The sequence below is a fragment of the Rosa rugosa genome, chromosome 6 (genome assembly GCF_958449725.1).
Source record: "Rosa rugosa chromosome 6, drRosRugo1.1, whole genome shotgun sequence".
Taxonomy (NCBI): domain Eukaryota; kingdom Viridiplantae; phylum Streptophyta; class Magnoliopsida; order Rosales; family Rosaceae; genus Rosa; species Rosa rugosa.
In genome coordinates this window covers 50,108,135-50,124,456 of record NC_084825.1, presented here as the reverse complement: position 1 = coordinate 50,124,456, position 16,322 = coordinate 50,108,135, and the positions used below count along the sequence as shown (strand labels likewise).

At 39.8% G+C, this 16,322-nt stretch overlaps 1 protein-coding gene across 1 annotated transcript; it reads right to left on the bottom strand.

The window, feature by feature from the left end:
* Positions 1-12,740: 12,740 nt before the first annotated feature.
* LOC133715575 (protein PSK SIMULATOR 3) lies at positions 12,741-14,511 on the bottom strand. Its single transcript, XM_062142112.1, has one exon. It carries the CDS (start codon positions 14,304-14,306, stop codon positions 12,843-12,845), a length of 1,464 nt encoding a protein of 487 aa, XP_061998096.1. The 5' UTR covers positions 14,307-14,511; the 3' UTR covers positions 12,741-12,842.
* Positions 14,512-16,322: the final 1,811 nt, after the last annotated feature.

Here is a 16,322-nt window from a genome sequence, read left to right as displayed (position 1 = left end):
TATAATGATGATCAATAGAAATAGTTCTCTTATTAATATAAACAAATTATGTACTGTAAAAATTCAAAACTCCCTTTTTGCATATAATCAACTGAATTTGTTTAGAGTTTTTCTATTGGAACCTCCAAATTTACTCACTTGACCTCATTACTTTTTACACCTCTTATTAAATTTTCAAATACTAAATTTACTCACTAAACCTCACTCAAGTTCCTGAAATAACCTCACTCATATAATTTGCAAACAAACTATTAATTACATACTCATTCCTTAACTAGATTACATAAATCTCTTATCCAATAAAAAAGAAAAACACAAGGTATTGGGCTTTAAAAATTAATTTTTAATAAAAAAGAATTGTTTTTTTTTTTTAACTTTTTTTTTCTCTTGTAGATGTGCAAAAAAAAATGAAGAGTAATTTTTCTTAATGTTTAATTATTTTCTCTATTTTCTGTACCTCATGATTAATTATTTAATAGTTTTTTAGATTTTCTTTTTACGGCTAGCTCTTTCTTTCTTTTTTTTTTCTTTTTTTTCAAATATAATAGATAGACTAGGATTTAGGTCATAATATGATTTCTTTTGTTATCCCTCACCAATATGCGTTCAACCTATATGATGATAGGAACTTTGATGTCACATGATCTTGATTATAGTTTTAATTCTTATTAAATATATATAAATGTGTTAATGAGTATGTAGTGAAATTGGAAAATAAAAATAGATAAGGAAAATAATAAAGAATGTAATATAATATTATTGAATTGGAAAGTATAGAGAAATTAAATATAATTTTTTTTGGTATAATTATTGTCCTTAATAGTCATTTTATAAGAGGTTATATATGTCATTTAATAATTCATAATAGAGTGAGGTCAACTGAGCAGATTTGGAGGTCCCAATAGAAACACTCATTTGTTTATGTATTCTAAAAAAAAAAACTGAAATTGTTTATGAGCTTTATAGCTCAAGTAACACAAAGTTAAGGGGTAATGTAGTATCCGCAATTTTGACCTTTTGCAAATTCCAGCTTTTGAAAAGTTTACGCAAAAAAGGAAAAGATAATTGCTCTTTCAATTTCATACTAGCATTTCTTCACACATGCAAAGCATGTGCAACTTTTTTTTTTTTTTTTCTTCAGAAAATAAAAAAGAAAAGAGTTAGTTATTGCAAAGAAAAAATAATGGGGAGAGAGAAGTGGGTTGTAGATGTTCAAGTAAATCCAGAATATGTGTCTGGCCCAAACTCTAGGTTACTTGACCTAGTTGTAATAGGGTTTTGAATTAGAGATATTATCGGAGATATTCATAGATATCCGATTAATTGTACGATTATCTTTCCTTGTACAACTCTGATTTTATGTCTTGTAATCCTCTATATAAATAGGCCACTATTATCAATGAAAGTACGACTCAATTTTCTCCCAATTTTAGTTTTTCTTAAACACGTTATCAGTACGAAGCCCTAACCCTAAAACCTAATAGCCAAAACACTAAATCCGAATACAAAACCTTGAAACCCTTTCGGCCCCCGCCACCCACCTTGAAGCTCTCGATCCCAGGAGCCCAGAACCGGCGGTGGAACCACCGGAACCGGTGGGAAAGCTACCGAATTAGTCCTAGGAATCAGAAAACAATCCCTTCCCGATTCTCCGCCTTAATGATCATCATCTACCACCAAATTTGGCCTGAAGTAGCGCCTAGATTCCATAAATCCGGAATCGGAAACAGAAGCCCAAGAACTGGGAAGAAAGATGCTGAACCGGCCGTCGGAAGCCCCTGAACCGGTTAGGTTAGCCTTGCTCCAACCCTGCGCAGCCCCCGCGCAACCTTCGCTCACCCTCTGCACATCCTGACAGCAGATCTCGCTAGCTAGCCTCGCTAGCCCTCGACAGCTTGCGCGCGGGCCTCGCAACAGGCCCTTGCCAACATCTGCTGACAGCCCCCGCAAGCACCTAGCAGGCCCTTACCGACATCTGCCGACAGCCCCCGCACAAGCCCTGCAAGCGCTGCGAGCTGCCCCACAGCAGCCCTGCAGCAGCTCCGGCCAGCGATCACCGCTGGCCAATCTCTGGCTACCAAATTCCAGCGACTTTTCCAGCACATTTCCGGCAAATTTTTGACACTTTTTGAGGTATGTTTTCAAGGCTCTTTTAGTTCCCGTTTTTGAAGTTTTTTATTGTTATTCTCTTCTTTTCTTGGGGACTTGCAAACTCCCTTCTTCTACCCCCCTTTCTTCATCATAGGGGAGACCTAATTAAGCCTAACTGTGGGGGTTCGTGCTCACTCCAAGCTTGGAACTTGTTGAGATCTCCAAACTTAGAGTTTGTAGAGAATTTATGATCGACCACTTACGTCATTGTTTCGATCTAATCCAATACCTCTTGGAATTGAATTTCTTGGAAGCGATTACGCTCAGAAATCCCTAATTTCTTGGAAGCAACTACTCTCAGAAATTCTATTGTTTTCGTGGTAGCCTTTTTCACTCCGAAACTAACCCTAATTTCTTGTTCTTTTTCAGGATGAGTAACCTGAACAAACTGGACTTTGCTCTATTGGGAACAACTGGCTCTGGATATCACAAGTGGGTTCGTGATATTCACCAGCATCTCAAGACTGATAGAATCATGGATACGATTCTCGAGCCTAACCAAGACGTGCTAACTGTTAAGCAAGCTCAAGCTTTGGAAGCAAATAAAGCAGCCTTAGAGGCAAATAAGGCAAAAGCCATCATCCTAATGACTCGTCATATGGATGATTCGCTCCAGTACGAGTATATGAATGAAGAAGACCCTAGACGGTTGTGGGTCTCACTCGAAGAAAGATTTGGCAACGTCCATGACTCCCTGCTAACTGACCTAGAAGTGAGATGGCATAGCCTCCACTTATGTGATTTCAAGACAGCTCTTGACTACAACTCATAAGCACTTCGCATTAAATCCTTGATGAAATTCTATGGAAAAGATATCACAGATGCGATGTTGATTGAGAGGACTCTCTCTACCTTCCTCGTCTCTGCTTTGATGGTTGCAAAGACCTATTAAATCGATGTTACTGCAGGACGGATCACAAGGTTTCATGAGTTCATTAGAGCTATGAATGTCGCTGAAAAGCATGACAAAATCCTTGTGAAGAATTATAATTCGAGACCCATGGGAACAGAGCATATTACGGAGTCCAATTATAGTCGCGCCCTTGAGGGAGAGAGCCAAGAGCAAAACCCTAAGTCTAGGGACAATTCTAGACGTTCTGGTCCATATTCTCACTCTAATGCGGAAGTTAACCGCCAAAATAGGCCGACACGGAACCAAAGAGGTCAATGTGGAAAGAGAAAGGGAGGCAACGCCTATGGCCATGTTGGTGGCGCCACCAACACTAAGAGCCATCCAAATGACGCTTTCAAAGTGCCTCAATCAATGGACTCTAAGCACATATATGTTTGTTCTCGATGTGGATTGTTCGGTCATTGGGCACACATTTGTAGAGCTCGTGAAAATATTGTCACCGCCTACAAAGTATATTGTGAAGCAAGAGAAGCTCACTATGTGGAACAAGAAGATCAAGAAGATGATCTAGAGTGAAGGGTTGAAGACTTCAAATCTGTTTAAGTCTTTATTTTTCCAAGAGATGTAATAGGCAATTGCCATGTATTTTGTAGTAAATGTCATTGGTTTGGTTTTTCTTCACATAGGCTCATCCAAAATGAGTATGATGTCTAGGAAGGTTTTGAGATAAGTGGTACTTAAGCGAGCTTTGCTCCACCGACATCTCTCTACTCACTTGGTCATATTTATTTTTGGAGTTACCGAAAGAAGTCAAACTACTACCTTTGTTTTGCATTAGCTAGCATTTGGATTAGATTCTCCTAATGGTTAAGAGACAATGATGTACTTCATTGGCTTATGAATAAAATTTCGAGTTCTTTTCATTATGACTCAATTTTGATTCTGAACATATTACTTTGTGACTACGTTGGTTGGGCCATCAGTATTAATTCAAGGACATGGAATAACCCAAGTTCCCCTTGCCAAATGGCACCTTGATTACTGTCACAAAAACTCTCTACGCTCCTAGGGCAAATCGCACCTATGAATAGCCAACAGATTCTATGCAAACGCGCATGTAGAGAACAGAAATGATTTCCTTTGCAATACATCTAACGATTGCGAACAAAGGCGCATCTTATAGAAGTTTATGTGTCTCTCTAGTGGACTCTATGTCACTATTCAATCTATTAAATCCAACAAAGTTATGAGAGAAGATCTCTTGGATTTAGACACATATTGGCTTTGTCACAACAGGATAGGTCATCCTAGTCATAACATGATGATCCGTCTACTAAAGACTTCACACGGACATCCATTCTCTCGAGAGAAATGAAGCATGAATCAAAAGTTGATTTCTGGACTAAGTGTGACGTCCGCCGCTGCCTCTGGCGTCAGCTCTGTCCACCATCAGCCTAGGGCTGGCACAGTCCATATCCATGATGTCATGGATGGTGTCCATCATGGTGATGGCGCCCTAGGTGATGCTGCAATCACCAACTTTGCTTCAAATAGCGTTTCAGACACTCATGTCCAACAAAAATCCTCATTGGTTGCTTCTAAAGCCTCTCGCTCGTTTTACAAAGCCTGTTCCTTAGGGAAGTTAGGACTGAGACTGTCTTATGCAAAGGATATGAAAATACTCATTCTGTTCTTACATAGAATCTATGGGGATTCTGTGGACTAGTTCAACCAACTTGCGGACGTTTAAATATCTCATAATGTTGGCTGACAAGCAAACACGCTGGTCACGTGTTGTGCCATTGTCTACTTGTAATGTAGTTTATGCTATACTCCTAGCACATATCATATGACAACGGGCTCACTCCCCGGATCATCATATTCAGTCAATTGGATTTGACGATGCTAGAGAGTTTACATCGAAGACTTTCGATGGTTATTGCAATGAGACTGATGTTGGACATCATATTCCCATGAACACACCCAAATGGTCTCTCGAAAACGACTACGATGATAGCTCGAAAATTGGTAATGCGCGCCAATCTCCTTATATCTGCTTGGGGTTATGCAATATCGCATGCAGCTATGCTAATTCGTCTACGACCCACCGCCACTCAATGTATCTCTGCGTTACAGCTAGTGACTGGGTACAAGTATTTCGTGCTTACGCACATTTGAATGAGTCATTTATGTGCCAGTTGCGCCGCCACAGCGTACTATGATGGGTCCTTACAGACGAATGAGCAACTACATTAGATTTGAGATTCCAACAATCATTTACCACTTAATGCCCTTGCTAGGCGATCTCTTTACCGCATGTCTTGTGGATTGTCACTTTGATGAAACAATCTTGCCGTCGTTAGGGGGAGATAAGAACATGAATTTTCAACAGAAAGGACAGGAATTGTCGTGGTCTGTCCCCACTATGTCTCATCTCGATCCTTGTTAAAGTGACGAGATCACACATCTGCTGCAAATATGCCTGCAAGGAAGGACGTCTCTACAAGAGGACGTAGCGCCACCCTACACGGAGGTAGGCATGGCGCCAACGCCAAAGAGAGTGGCACTCTGTCCTTATAGGCCATGGCCCCAGCTAGGATGCGTGGGAGGCCCATGGGTTCGAAGAATACTTTGGCACATTCCAATCCTTTGATCATCAAGACTCAAAATCCGTCACATGAGAATCTTCCGGATTATGGTTATCGTTGGAGGACGCCTCAACGTCAGAACCTATTCTTGAGAATATAGAGCTCTTTGAAAATTACACTAGTGTACATGAGACGTGGGATAGAAACTCCATCATAATTGATGATGTAGTTGCGCATTTCGTTGCGCATGAGTTTGTTGAGTCCAATGATATCAAACCACACTCCGTTGATGAATAAGTGCCAACGTAGAGAAATTTGGCCTAAATGGAAAGATGCGATCCAGGTTAAGTTGGATTCTCTAACGAAGATGAAGGTTTTTGAGCCAGTGATGCCAACACCTCCTGACATAAAACCTGTTGACTAATGGGTCTTTGTTAGAAAGCGTGATGAGACATATTCTCTCGCAATGGATGTCATTGCACTCCACTACCCTGTCAGTTTGGTAGTTTCCGAATAACTGACATGCAGCTTACGAATGTGATCACTACGTATCTCTATGGGATCTAGATACGGAATATACATGAAGGTTCATGGTGAACTTCATTTACCCAAGTCAAGTGGCTCTAGACCACAGAGTGCGTTTTACAAAGAGGTTGAAACGCTCACTAAAATGACTAAACGCATGGGAAGGAATATGCCCATGCGTTTCCATAACAAGTTTCGGATTCTATCGCGGTTCATGTTGGACATGATCTTCATTGGAAGCCCTTAAAGAGTTAAGGGAAACCGCTGAACATTTGAAATCCGATTTTGAGATGAAGGATTTTGGGAGAACATGATTATGTCTCGGTTTGGAACTTGAGCATCGTGTTGATAGATGCTTAGGCATTTTGACAATGTCAAGCCTTCAAGCACCCCCATGATCGTCCGTAGTCTTGATCCTGAAAAGAATCCTCTTCGTTCAAAGGATGATGACGAAGACATGCTAAAGGCAAAAGTGTCATGCTTAAGTACAATAGGCGCATTATTGTACTTAGCTCAATGTGCAAGATCGGACATCTCATTTGCAATGAACTTGTTAGCTAGATATAGTTTTGCGCCAACGCGACGCCATTGGATTGGTGTAAAAGATATCTTTCGGTACTTAAGATGTAAGATTGATATGGGCTTGTTCTATCCCTACAGAGAGATGATGGATCTCGACCCATCACACACCAGGAATGCCGCCAACATTGACCTGCGTCCATTATCCCCATCCCAAAACGACATGCATGTGTTTTGGAAGGTTTTGCTGATATTGGGTATCTCTCTGATCCACACAAAGGTCATTCCCAAATTGGTTAAGTGTTCACCATGGGTAAAGACCTTAATATCTTGGAGGTCTACAGAATAGACCCTAGTCGCTATATCTTCGAACAATGCAGAGATTATTTCTCTTCATGAAGTGGTTCGTGAATGTATATGGATTGGATCCATAGTTACACATGTTCGAACAATTGTGGTTTGAAGTCTACCACAGATGAACCTATGAGCATTTAGGATATTGCTGCTTGTTTTGAACAAATGAAGCAAGGCTACATCAAAAGCGACAACACCAAGCATAATCAGCAACAACAGACTCTCCTCAAGATCAAAGTGAACTAGGTTCGATCTGAGGACAGTGTAGCAGACTTGCTCACTAAGTCATTGCCTAAATTCCACTTTCAAGAAACATGTTGATAGCATCGTTTGCGGAAGTTATCTGAACTCCCATGACCGTGGTCATCAGGGGGAGATGCAGACATCAAAGGGAGATGTCTACATGTATGGTCTCGAAACGTAAAGGGTGTGTTGTGTTCTTTTTCCCATTCGACCGATGTTATTTTTGTCCCACTGAGTTTTTGTTACTCGGCAAGATTTTTAATGAGGCGATGAGAGGAGCACCACGTTTGGGCGACACAAGGAGGAGTGTTCAAGTAAATCCAGAATATGTGTCTGCCCCAAACTCTAGGTTATTTGACATAGTTGTAATAAGGTTTTGAATTAGAGATATTCTTGGAAATATTCATAGATATCCGATTAATTGTACGATTATCGTTCCTTGTACAACTCTGATTCCATATTTTGTAATCCTTTATATATAGAGGCCCATATTATTAATGAAAGTACGACTCAATTCTCTCCCAATTTCAGTTTTTTTTTTTAACAGCATATACTTTATTTATTTATTTTTTTAATAAAAATATATTTTGTAAATGTCTTAATTATCCTTATGATTTAATTAATTCTCAAAGTTGATTAATCTTCTAGGGTCTTTTCTGTCAAAATTCTAGATCTTGGGTATGAAAATTTAGAAACTCTCTTTTCTTAATAATAATATAGAATAGAAATGGAAATCGTTCACGGTAATGTTAAAAATTTTCATCTTAACTTAGACATGGTAAAACGGCAACTTTGGTGTCGCCGGGTGAAACACTAGCCTTCAATTATTGTAGGTAAATTGCATTTACTCGCGGTTTATGTTGTGTGGTGTTCGTTTCAGTGACTTCTAGGAAAGTGCAAAGCTACTTTTGGCCAGAGGAGCTGCTGGTGTCCATTCATACTTTGGTCTATGGTCTATCACACTGCACTGTTTGCATTCATTTACAGAAAGCGCTTCTTGAATTTGGATTCAGTTAATCAGTGATCCGTATAAACTTCCATGTAAGTGCTTCTTGGATCCAATACTTTTCATTCTGTTTCAGTTTTTATCTCTCTATGCATGATCATGAACTAAAACTAGATCAACTAATTATATTTGTGCACTATACTAGCTTGCTTGTTTCAATTTTGGATTTGTTGGGATTGAAGCGGAATCGGAACAAGGCAGGTCTGTCTGTATTGTGATCTGAGAGACTTGACGTTACAATATCGATGAACTAAGATCTCAAGTGCATTTCATAGTGACCTCTGAGAAGACTCGACTTTCATGTAACTTATGAAACGATGGTAATCAGAGTAGAGAGTGAAGCCACGCGCCTCCGCATCTCGGCATAGCTCTCTTCCTATTTGTATGAACGCCCAAAATACAATTGGGCCCAAGATTAACGTTAAAAAGTAGTGTTTTTAGTCTAGTACTACTAACCTATTCGGTAATTTCTAACCCATCTCACCACCTAAGCTAAATTCAAAGAATTTGTGTTGCACCCCTTTCAAAAAAAAAAAAAAAATCAAAGAATTTAACACTCGTTTAGCTGTATCATGATGGAACCCAAATTTTAATTTTCATGTGTTCGCTTGTTGTATTTAATTATATTTTAGCTCTAATCAGTTCTACCGTAGAGATCACACAAACGATAAATGGTAATGTGATAACAAATTCAGAGAGAAAAAGCTGTTGAAACTATAAAATAAACAACTGGCCGGAATACTATACTGGACAGGAACAAAAGACTTGTTATCTGTTTATAATCCTCACGATACTCTTGTTGTCTATCTGTTTGGTTTTTAGTACTGGCATGGCTATACAGGCCTGCCGAAAGGCAAGGGACTCAGGCTGATCAGCTTCTCACATGTTCACATGCGAGTGGTTAGTTTATATATACTCAGGTGATCATGAAGGACCTTCTGGATTTACATGATTGATCAATTGCATCAACCTATTCTATGGTATTTGCTGGGCCCAAAACACATAAAAGAAATTTTTTTTTTTTTTTTTGAAGGCGAGATAAAATAAATTTTAGATAGTTGAAATTGTTATTAAAAATAATGACGAATACATAAAAATGTCACAATAAAGCTAAGATTAAGGGCTAGATTAATCTGATGTTTCTTTTTTTGGCAATAGATTAATCTGGTGTTTGAGTGGGAATCTAAATGATGGTTAAGTTGATTCCCATTACCTAATTAGTTCAAGTGTCCCATTGGCATTGGCATTTGCAGGAGCTAGCCAAGATATGTACGTAAGATTAATAGTCAGAAGTTAGTGAAAGGATAAGCTAGTACGTATGCCCCTATTTTTTTCGAAAGATAAGGAATATAACAAATAACTCAAAGCCGACTGTGCTATCCTAGCTACTGCTCGGAGGATAACTCTGAGGTTAGTCGGATTTTAGATGATTGTAAGGATTAATTACATGTTTTTGATTGGATTAGAATTCGACATGTTTATTGTGAAGCAAATAGTGTAGCGAATAGGTTGGCACACTTTGCTAGTTTAGATCATGTTGTGGATCTTTGTTTAGATGAGGTTCTTGCTTTTATACATGATGTTCTCTATGAGGATAATTGTAACGCTACTATGCTTGCTCGGGGTTCAGGTATTACGTCCTCCCCCCGGCGGTGTAGCAAAATTTGTTCAATAATATAAATAATAGGCGTGGGGCTGAGCCAAACCCCAATTCAAAAAAAAAAATATATATATATATATATATATATATACACACACCATTTTTTTAAGAAAAAATAGAACCTAACGCTCTGCTAGGGTTGAGAGCGGCCTTCCTCGCGGTCTGCTTCTGAAACTTCCTCCATGAATATGGAGGATTTGGGTGACTCCGGTGGCGTGGTGGGGATCTGGCATAGCGGCGAATTGAAGGTTGTTTGCCCCGTTTCTTTTCCTTGCGGCGGAGTTACTACTGTGATTCTCGAAGCCATTGGAGGATCGGATGGTGGAATAGCTTTCCGATTCTGGTGGTGGATAGGGGTAGTACGGTGGACGCGGTGGTGAGCAGGTCGAGCGGTTGTCAGCCAGCAATGGAGGCAGGGAACCTCATCCCTGGTCGTGGTCATGTACGGCGGACCTGGATTTGCGTCTGGAAGGCTGATATGGGCGACATCTGGAGGCGTGCGGAAGGCGACAGATCGCCGGATGTTAAGCCGCTGGTCGGAAGCTTTTCTGGGCTGAAGACGCTGCGCGACGGCATGGTGCAGATTGGTCCAAAGATCCGGATTTGGGATCCGGGTCGGATCCAGTTTTGGAGCTGGTGCTGGGTCTGGATCTGGATCAAGGGTCGGGTCTGGATTTGGACTTGGTACTGGGCCTGGATGTGGGCTTTGAGGTTGATTTTCATTTGGATTTCATCTTTTTGTTTCATAGGTCACTTTGGTGGAAGATTGATCTCTGTTTGGTGTACTTTTTACGTGGAAGATGTTTGGATGGTCACATCATCAGGTACATTGTTAGAAGATTGCCCTTTAGTGGTCGGTCACACTATCGATAACTTAGGTGGAAGATTGTTCTCTTTTCGATGTAAGATGTACGAGGAATCTGCTTGGTCGGTCATATCACCGGTTACTTTGATAGAAGATTGCCCTTTTATGGTCGGTCATACTATTAGTAACTTTTCACATAGCACGGTTTACACCCGATGCGTCCTCAGATGCATTTTTGCATCCAATCGTATCTTTGCTAGGTTTTATGTTCATTGTTTTATTTTCGTACTTTTCATTTATGATGTAGTTTCTACATCTGTCTTTTGTAATCTTTCTTTTTATTAATGGAGTTGACATTTATTCAGTTTTTAGGTACTAATGTATAGATCATCTCTGCAAAATTTCAGCCAAATTGATGATCTTTAAGGTATCTAACTCGCTTAAACCAATGGACGAACTGAATATGTCCAACCTGAACCGTACTAGCTTTAAGGCAGTTATCAATGCCTTAACGACTATCAATTTGGCTGAAATTTTACAGAGATGATCTATACATTAGTACATAAAAACTGAACGGTCGAGATGTGGATATGCGACCGAAAAGTGACCCTAAACCTAGGGGTGGGCACTTTGTACCGAAAATGCGGTTACCGACCCGAACCGCACCGAAAAAGCGGTTCGGTAACCGCACCGAAAAAGCGGTTCGGTAACCGCACCGAACTAAAACGGTGTCGTTACATGGTCACACCGCACCGAACCGCATAAAAGCGGTTCGGTTGCGGTTTCGGGTCATAAACCGCCCGATTTAAACCGACCCGCACCGAATTTGTTTTAATTACATTTTATTTATTTATTATTGATTTATTTCTCTGTTGATGGAAATGTTGGTTTTTAATTTATAAGAAATCCATTTTTATTTAGGTTTTCAGTTTGTAATAAGTTGCTATGTTTGCTTGATTATTGATATAAATATATATATATATATATATATATATATATATATATATATATATATATATATCAATATATGGGTTTGTTAAGTGTTCAAATATGGTCTTTCTGCAAGTTGCTTGATATTTAGGTGACATTTGCAGATTTGTGTGGACTCTAAATGCATTCAAAATTTATTTATGCCTTATTGAAACTGTTAGGTAAATATAAGCATGGTTTTGACCCTCTCTTTCTAGTTGAAATTAATAAATCGGTCCAAACCGAAACCGACCCGCACCGCACCGAAAAATGGTGTAACCGAAATAATCGGTTCATCCCTTTTGTAATGCGGTTGCGGTTTGATATATAGGCCAACCGAAAAAAGCGGTTTGGTTGCGGTTTGGGCCTTAAACCGATCCGAACCGCACCGCGCCCACCCCTACCTAAACCCTAACCTCGCTCTGAAATTTCAAAGCGAGGCATCGCTCTGGATATGATCTATATATATATATATATATATAGCAAAGAACATAGAGCAAATATGGTAGATCCATATTTGTAAATCGGCTTATGGTAGATCCATCATTCTAGTTTATTCACAAATTATGAACAATTAATAACTTTTGTAAATCGGCTTATGATCTATGATAAACTAATACCAATCATAATGATCAGATATAGACCGATTAGAGCATTATATTTTTATGTGTCTTCTATTATACTAACCAGATCATTCTATATTAATGTGCATATGCTGGTTATAATACCCACCTTATTATAATAAACTGATTAGAAATTTAATTGAAAAAGAACCTACACTCTTACCCCATAATAATGATAGAACTATATAATAGTGTCCAAGATTCTCATATAACTGCTTGTAACCAAACAAACAAATGCTACAAGGCAAACAACTAATTATCTAAAAAGATTTGGACTAATTCTTTATGGGTAGAAGATCATGCATGAATTATAATAGAAGTCCCTGCTTGTTTTTCTTGGCAAATTTCTGAGGAAGCAAATCATTTACATTTATATCTATTTATTTATGATTTACAGAAAAGGGTTAGATACAAAACAAACCCTCTCAATGATCTGAAACGCAGTTCAAATTGAAAATCAACGATATGATAAAATTTCAGAAATCGAAACTGAAATCCAAAATGTGAAACGCTCCAAAAAAGAAAAATGTTTGTCTTCCTAATTGTCTAGCTAGAACTCTGCAAATTAAGCAACCCATTAATGGAATTGTTGCACTCAAACAATGCCTTAGCGGTCATCTCCCTCTCAAACCTGCAAATATAGTTCAATCCCACTAGCAGCTCAGTTATGGCAGCTTCCGTCTTGTCCTTGTTTGCAAAAAACAAAGTCTGCAAAAGCATCACATTTGTTTTGGGCACCATATTTTGTTGCTCAAAGCTCCTCTCACTTTGCCACTTTATCATATTATGCGCCAGCGGTGACAACCACCCTAGGATCCTCCCCAACGCCTCCCTCCACTCTCCGGCAAGCACCGGATCACTCGCCGAGAACCCCACCCCTCTCAACCGAGCTCGTAACGCCGACCGTACACTACTCGGCAACATTGTATATAGATCATCCCTAGCATCAACCCCAACCATTTGTGGAAACTTGATCATCTTCTCCATGACTATGATCAAATTAGCATAGTGAAGCGCCAAAGCCGCTGCGCCTAGAGTACTGGGCGGCGGCTTTAGTAACTTCGAGTTGGACTCGAAGAATCCGTTACCCGAAGAATAATCATCTTTAACAATAGTACTCTCTTCATCAAAATCTTCTAGTGGTTTTGCGCCCCGTACCAATGGGCCAGAAACGAAACGACACGCCGTACCTTGATCAGAAGGGTGGACAGTGGCCGAAGCTGAGAGGCTGCGAGGCAAAGAAGAAGGTTGTCCTATGCCGAACACCAGCTTTGTCCTTGCGAGAATAGTGAAAATGGACCTGGCCAGAATCCAAGTCACAGTCTCGAAACTTCGATTCCAGAGAGACCTGTCTTTCAGATACTTTATCTCCTGTCTCTGCCACACTATCTTCTGCTGCAGATCCAACACCTTTTGCTCTTTGCTCAGCGACGCGTCGTACTCTTCGCTTCTGAAGGCCTTCCTCAATGAACTTTCCAGTGCGGAGAGCTCGTCCATTTCTCTGTACAGCTGCGCCGTGAGGTTGACGTACCTGTCAAGCTTCTTGTTGTTCTTTGATTCCATATCTTTCGAGTTGATGACCCAGTTGTAAGGGTCCCGGCCCGAGTTGGCGAAATCGTTGAACAAGCGGTCAAAGCTTCTTAGATTGGCGTCGTTGCATTTGTGGCTGATTCTGGCGACGGACTTGGCCAGAAACCTAAGATTCTCGACGAGCTCGGAGCAGGCGAGGCTGAGGAGGAAAGCGTCGTCGTTTGAGACGATTTTGCGGACTCCTTCGAGATTTATGGACTCGTTGTGGAGGCGGATCATGTTCTTGTCGGATAACGACTGCCAGAGATGGAGGAGCTTCGACATAAGGCCGGCGATCTCGAATGCCAAAACGCCGACGTTTGTTGATTTACGTGACGGCTTTGCGGTGTTGTGGTGCGGCGTTGAGGAGGTGTGACGTACTGCATCGAAGCTGTGGGAGATGGCGGTCTTAACCCTGAGGAGCAGAGTTTCGAGTGCCATGTGAAGGAAGATTCAAGATGTTGAAGAGAGCAGTGATGAGTGAGTGGAATGATAGTTGCTAGAGAGAAGAGAGAGATATAATTGAAGTGTAGTGAGTTGCAGAGAGACAGAGGATAGAGGAATAATGGAGGGAGAAGGTGAAGATGGAGATGTGAATATGTAATTAAGCTCGTGGGGTGTTGTGAGCTTTACATATAGGTCTAATAAGAAACTAAAGAAAGAGAGTCAGACTCGAAGAGAGTGTTTTGGAGTGGAAATGTCTGACCCAGATACAGCAGCGGCGCGTGAGGATTTTCGAAAGTTATTTGGTGGTTTGTCTTTTCTGGTTGGAGACTCAAACGCTGAGTTTGATAGGATCTGAAACTGTTTGTGGTCTGTTTGGATGCTAAAAACACTTTTTTCTTACATGCTAGCTGTTTGTTTTTGAAAAAAAAATGGATGAGGGGGCCGGAGGGCCACCCAATTGTTTTGGTCTTTCGGTTTGATTGTTTAGGGGAGGAGAATTGAATTTTTCTCGTAAGGTGATTTGTTTGTTTGGGTTCAAAGTACTTTCGCCAGAGGAGGAAAGGTACGCGACAAGAGTAAAAGCTCCGATTCAAACGAAGGAAACATAAAAGGGAAACCTAAGTCATAGTTGCAATATTGTATGTCTCTTCTTAATTTCCACCTTCATATAATACAAATCGTAGTAATATTTCACATATAACAAAATTCTACTAACTTACCTTCAATGTTATAAATTGAGAGTCAATTATATGATGTAGAACTACTAGAATGTGAACTTAGAATTTAATTCTTGAATTGAGATTGACCTGAAAGGCTGAAACATGTGTGTCAACGTATCCGGATGATATATTTATTAACATATCAATACAAGACTTATTCCAAAATGCTAAACCCTACTTTCATCATGCTAGTGATACTCTTCCTCCTAATCATGTATAGTCTCCAATATATCGTCCATTATAACGTACGATTAGCTAGCTTGGCATGCGTAACTTAAAATAGTTCTTCGATTCATGACTCGACCATAAACCTAGTGATATATTCCATCATACCAAGAGCTAGGGTTGACTTGGAAGTTGGAGCTAGAGGTATTTATGTGGTGGAGATGCTGCAGTTGCATCATGAGCGCTAGCTAATCCAATAATGGGTATATAGTAGCTAGAAAGATATATTAATTCAATCAAGTTTTTGGGTGGAGGTGGGAGATGGACAATCCCTAATGGGAATATTAGCTAGAAAAGTCCCCCCACTGAGTTACTCGTTCCACATCACATGGTTAGAGGGAAGTGTGGTACTCCCTAATGGTTGCCTAGCTTATTGGGTTGGTGGATTTGACTGGATTCAATATTGAAAAAAAATTACGAGAGCGAGAGGAGGAAGAAGGGTTTTGCATACATGATGATAATATTCATATTCATTTGCATAGTGTTCAAAGGTTTGAAGGAAAGGTTGGTCACTTTTTTACTAGCTTTTGGCAAATCGGGTTAAGCTTTTGCCTAGCAATGGAAGAACAAAGACGATTTCTTGTGTTTACTTGTCGGAAAATGAATAGGCAACTCTCACCCTATCTTACATCCCCATGTCTTGATTAAAGCGCATGCCTCCCCCTCCCCTCCCTTTCTCTCCCAACACATTCAATTAAGTATCACTGCATGCACTGCTAGCTAGCTAGCTTTATTAATTATTTACTTCTTGTTCCTGTCATATATATAGAAGATTAAAAGGGCAGCAACCTAAGTCTGCCAAGTTGTGCTAGCTATTTAATTCATTCTCCTTTTTAATTGGATTCAATTACTGTATTTCAGAAATGTAGAATGAAAGAGTTGACATGCAAACTCTCCTTCTTCTTTTTTCTTCTTTTCTTTTTATCAAAATAAAATCGTAAAGACTAAATCTTCAAGTTTATGTTGTTACTAAGACGAGCTGAGGAGACATAAAGCCAATATTTCGGGGTATTACAATTACAGAAAAAATTATATGTAATATTCATGATTGAGTTAATTCAACCAT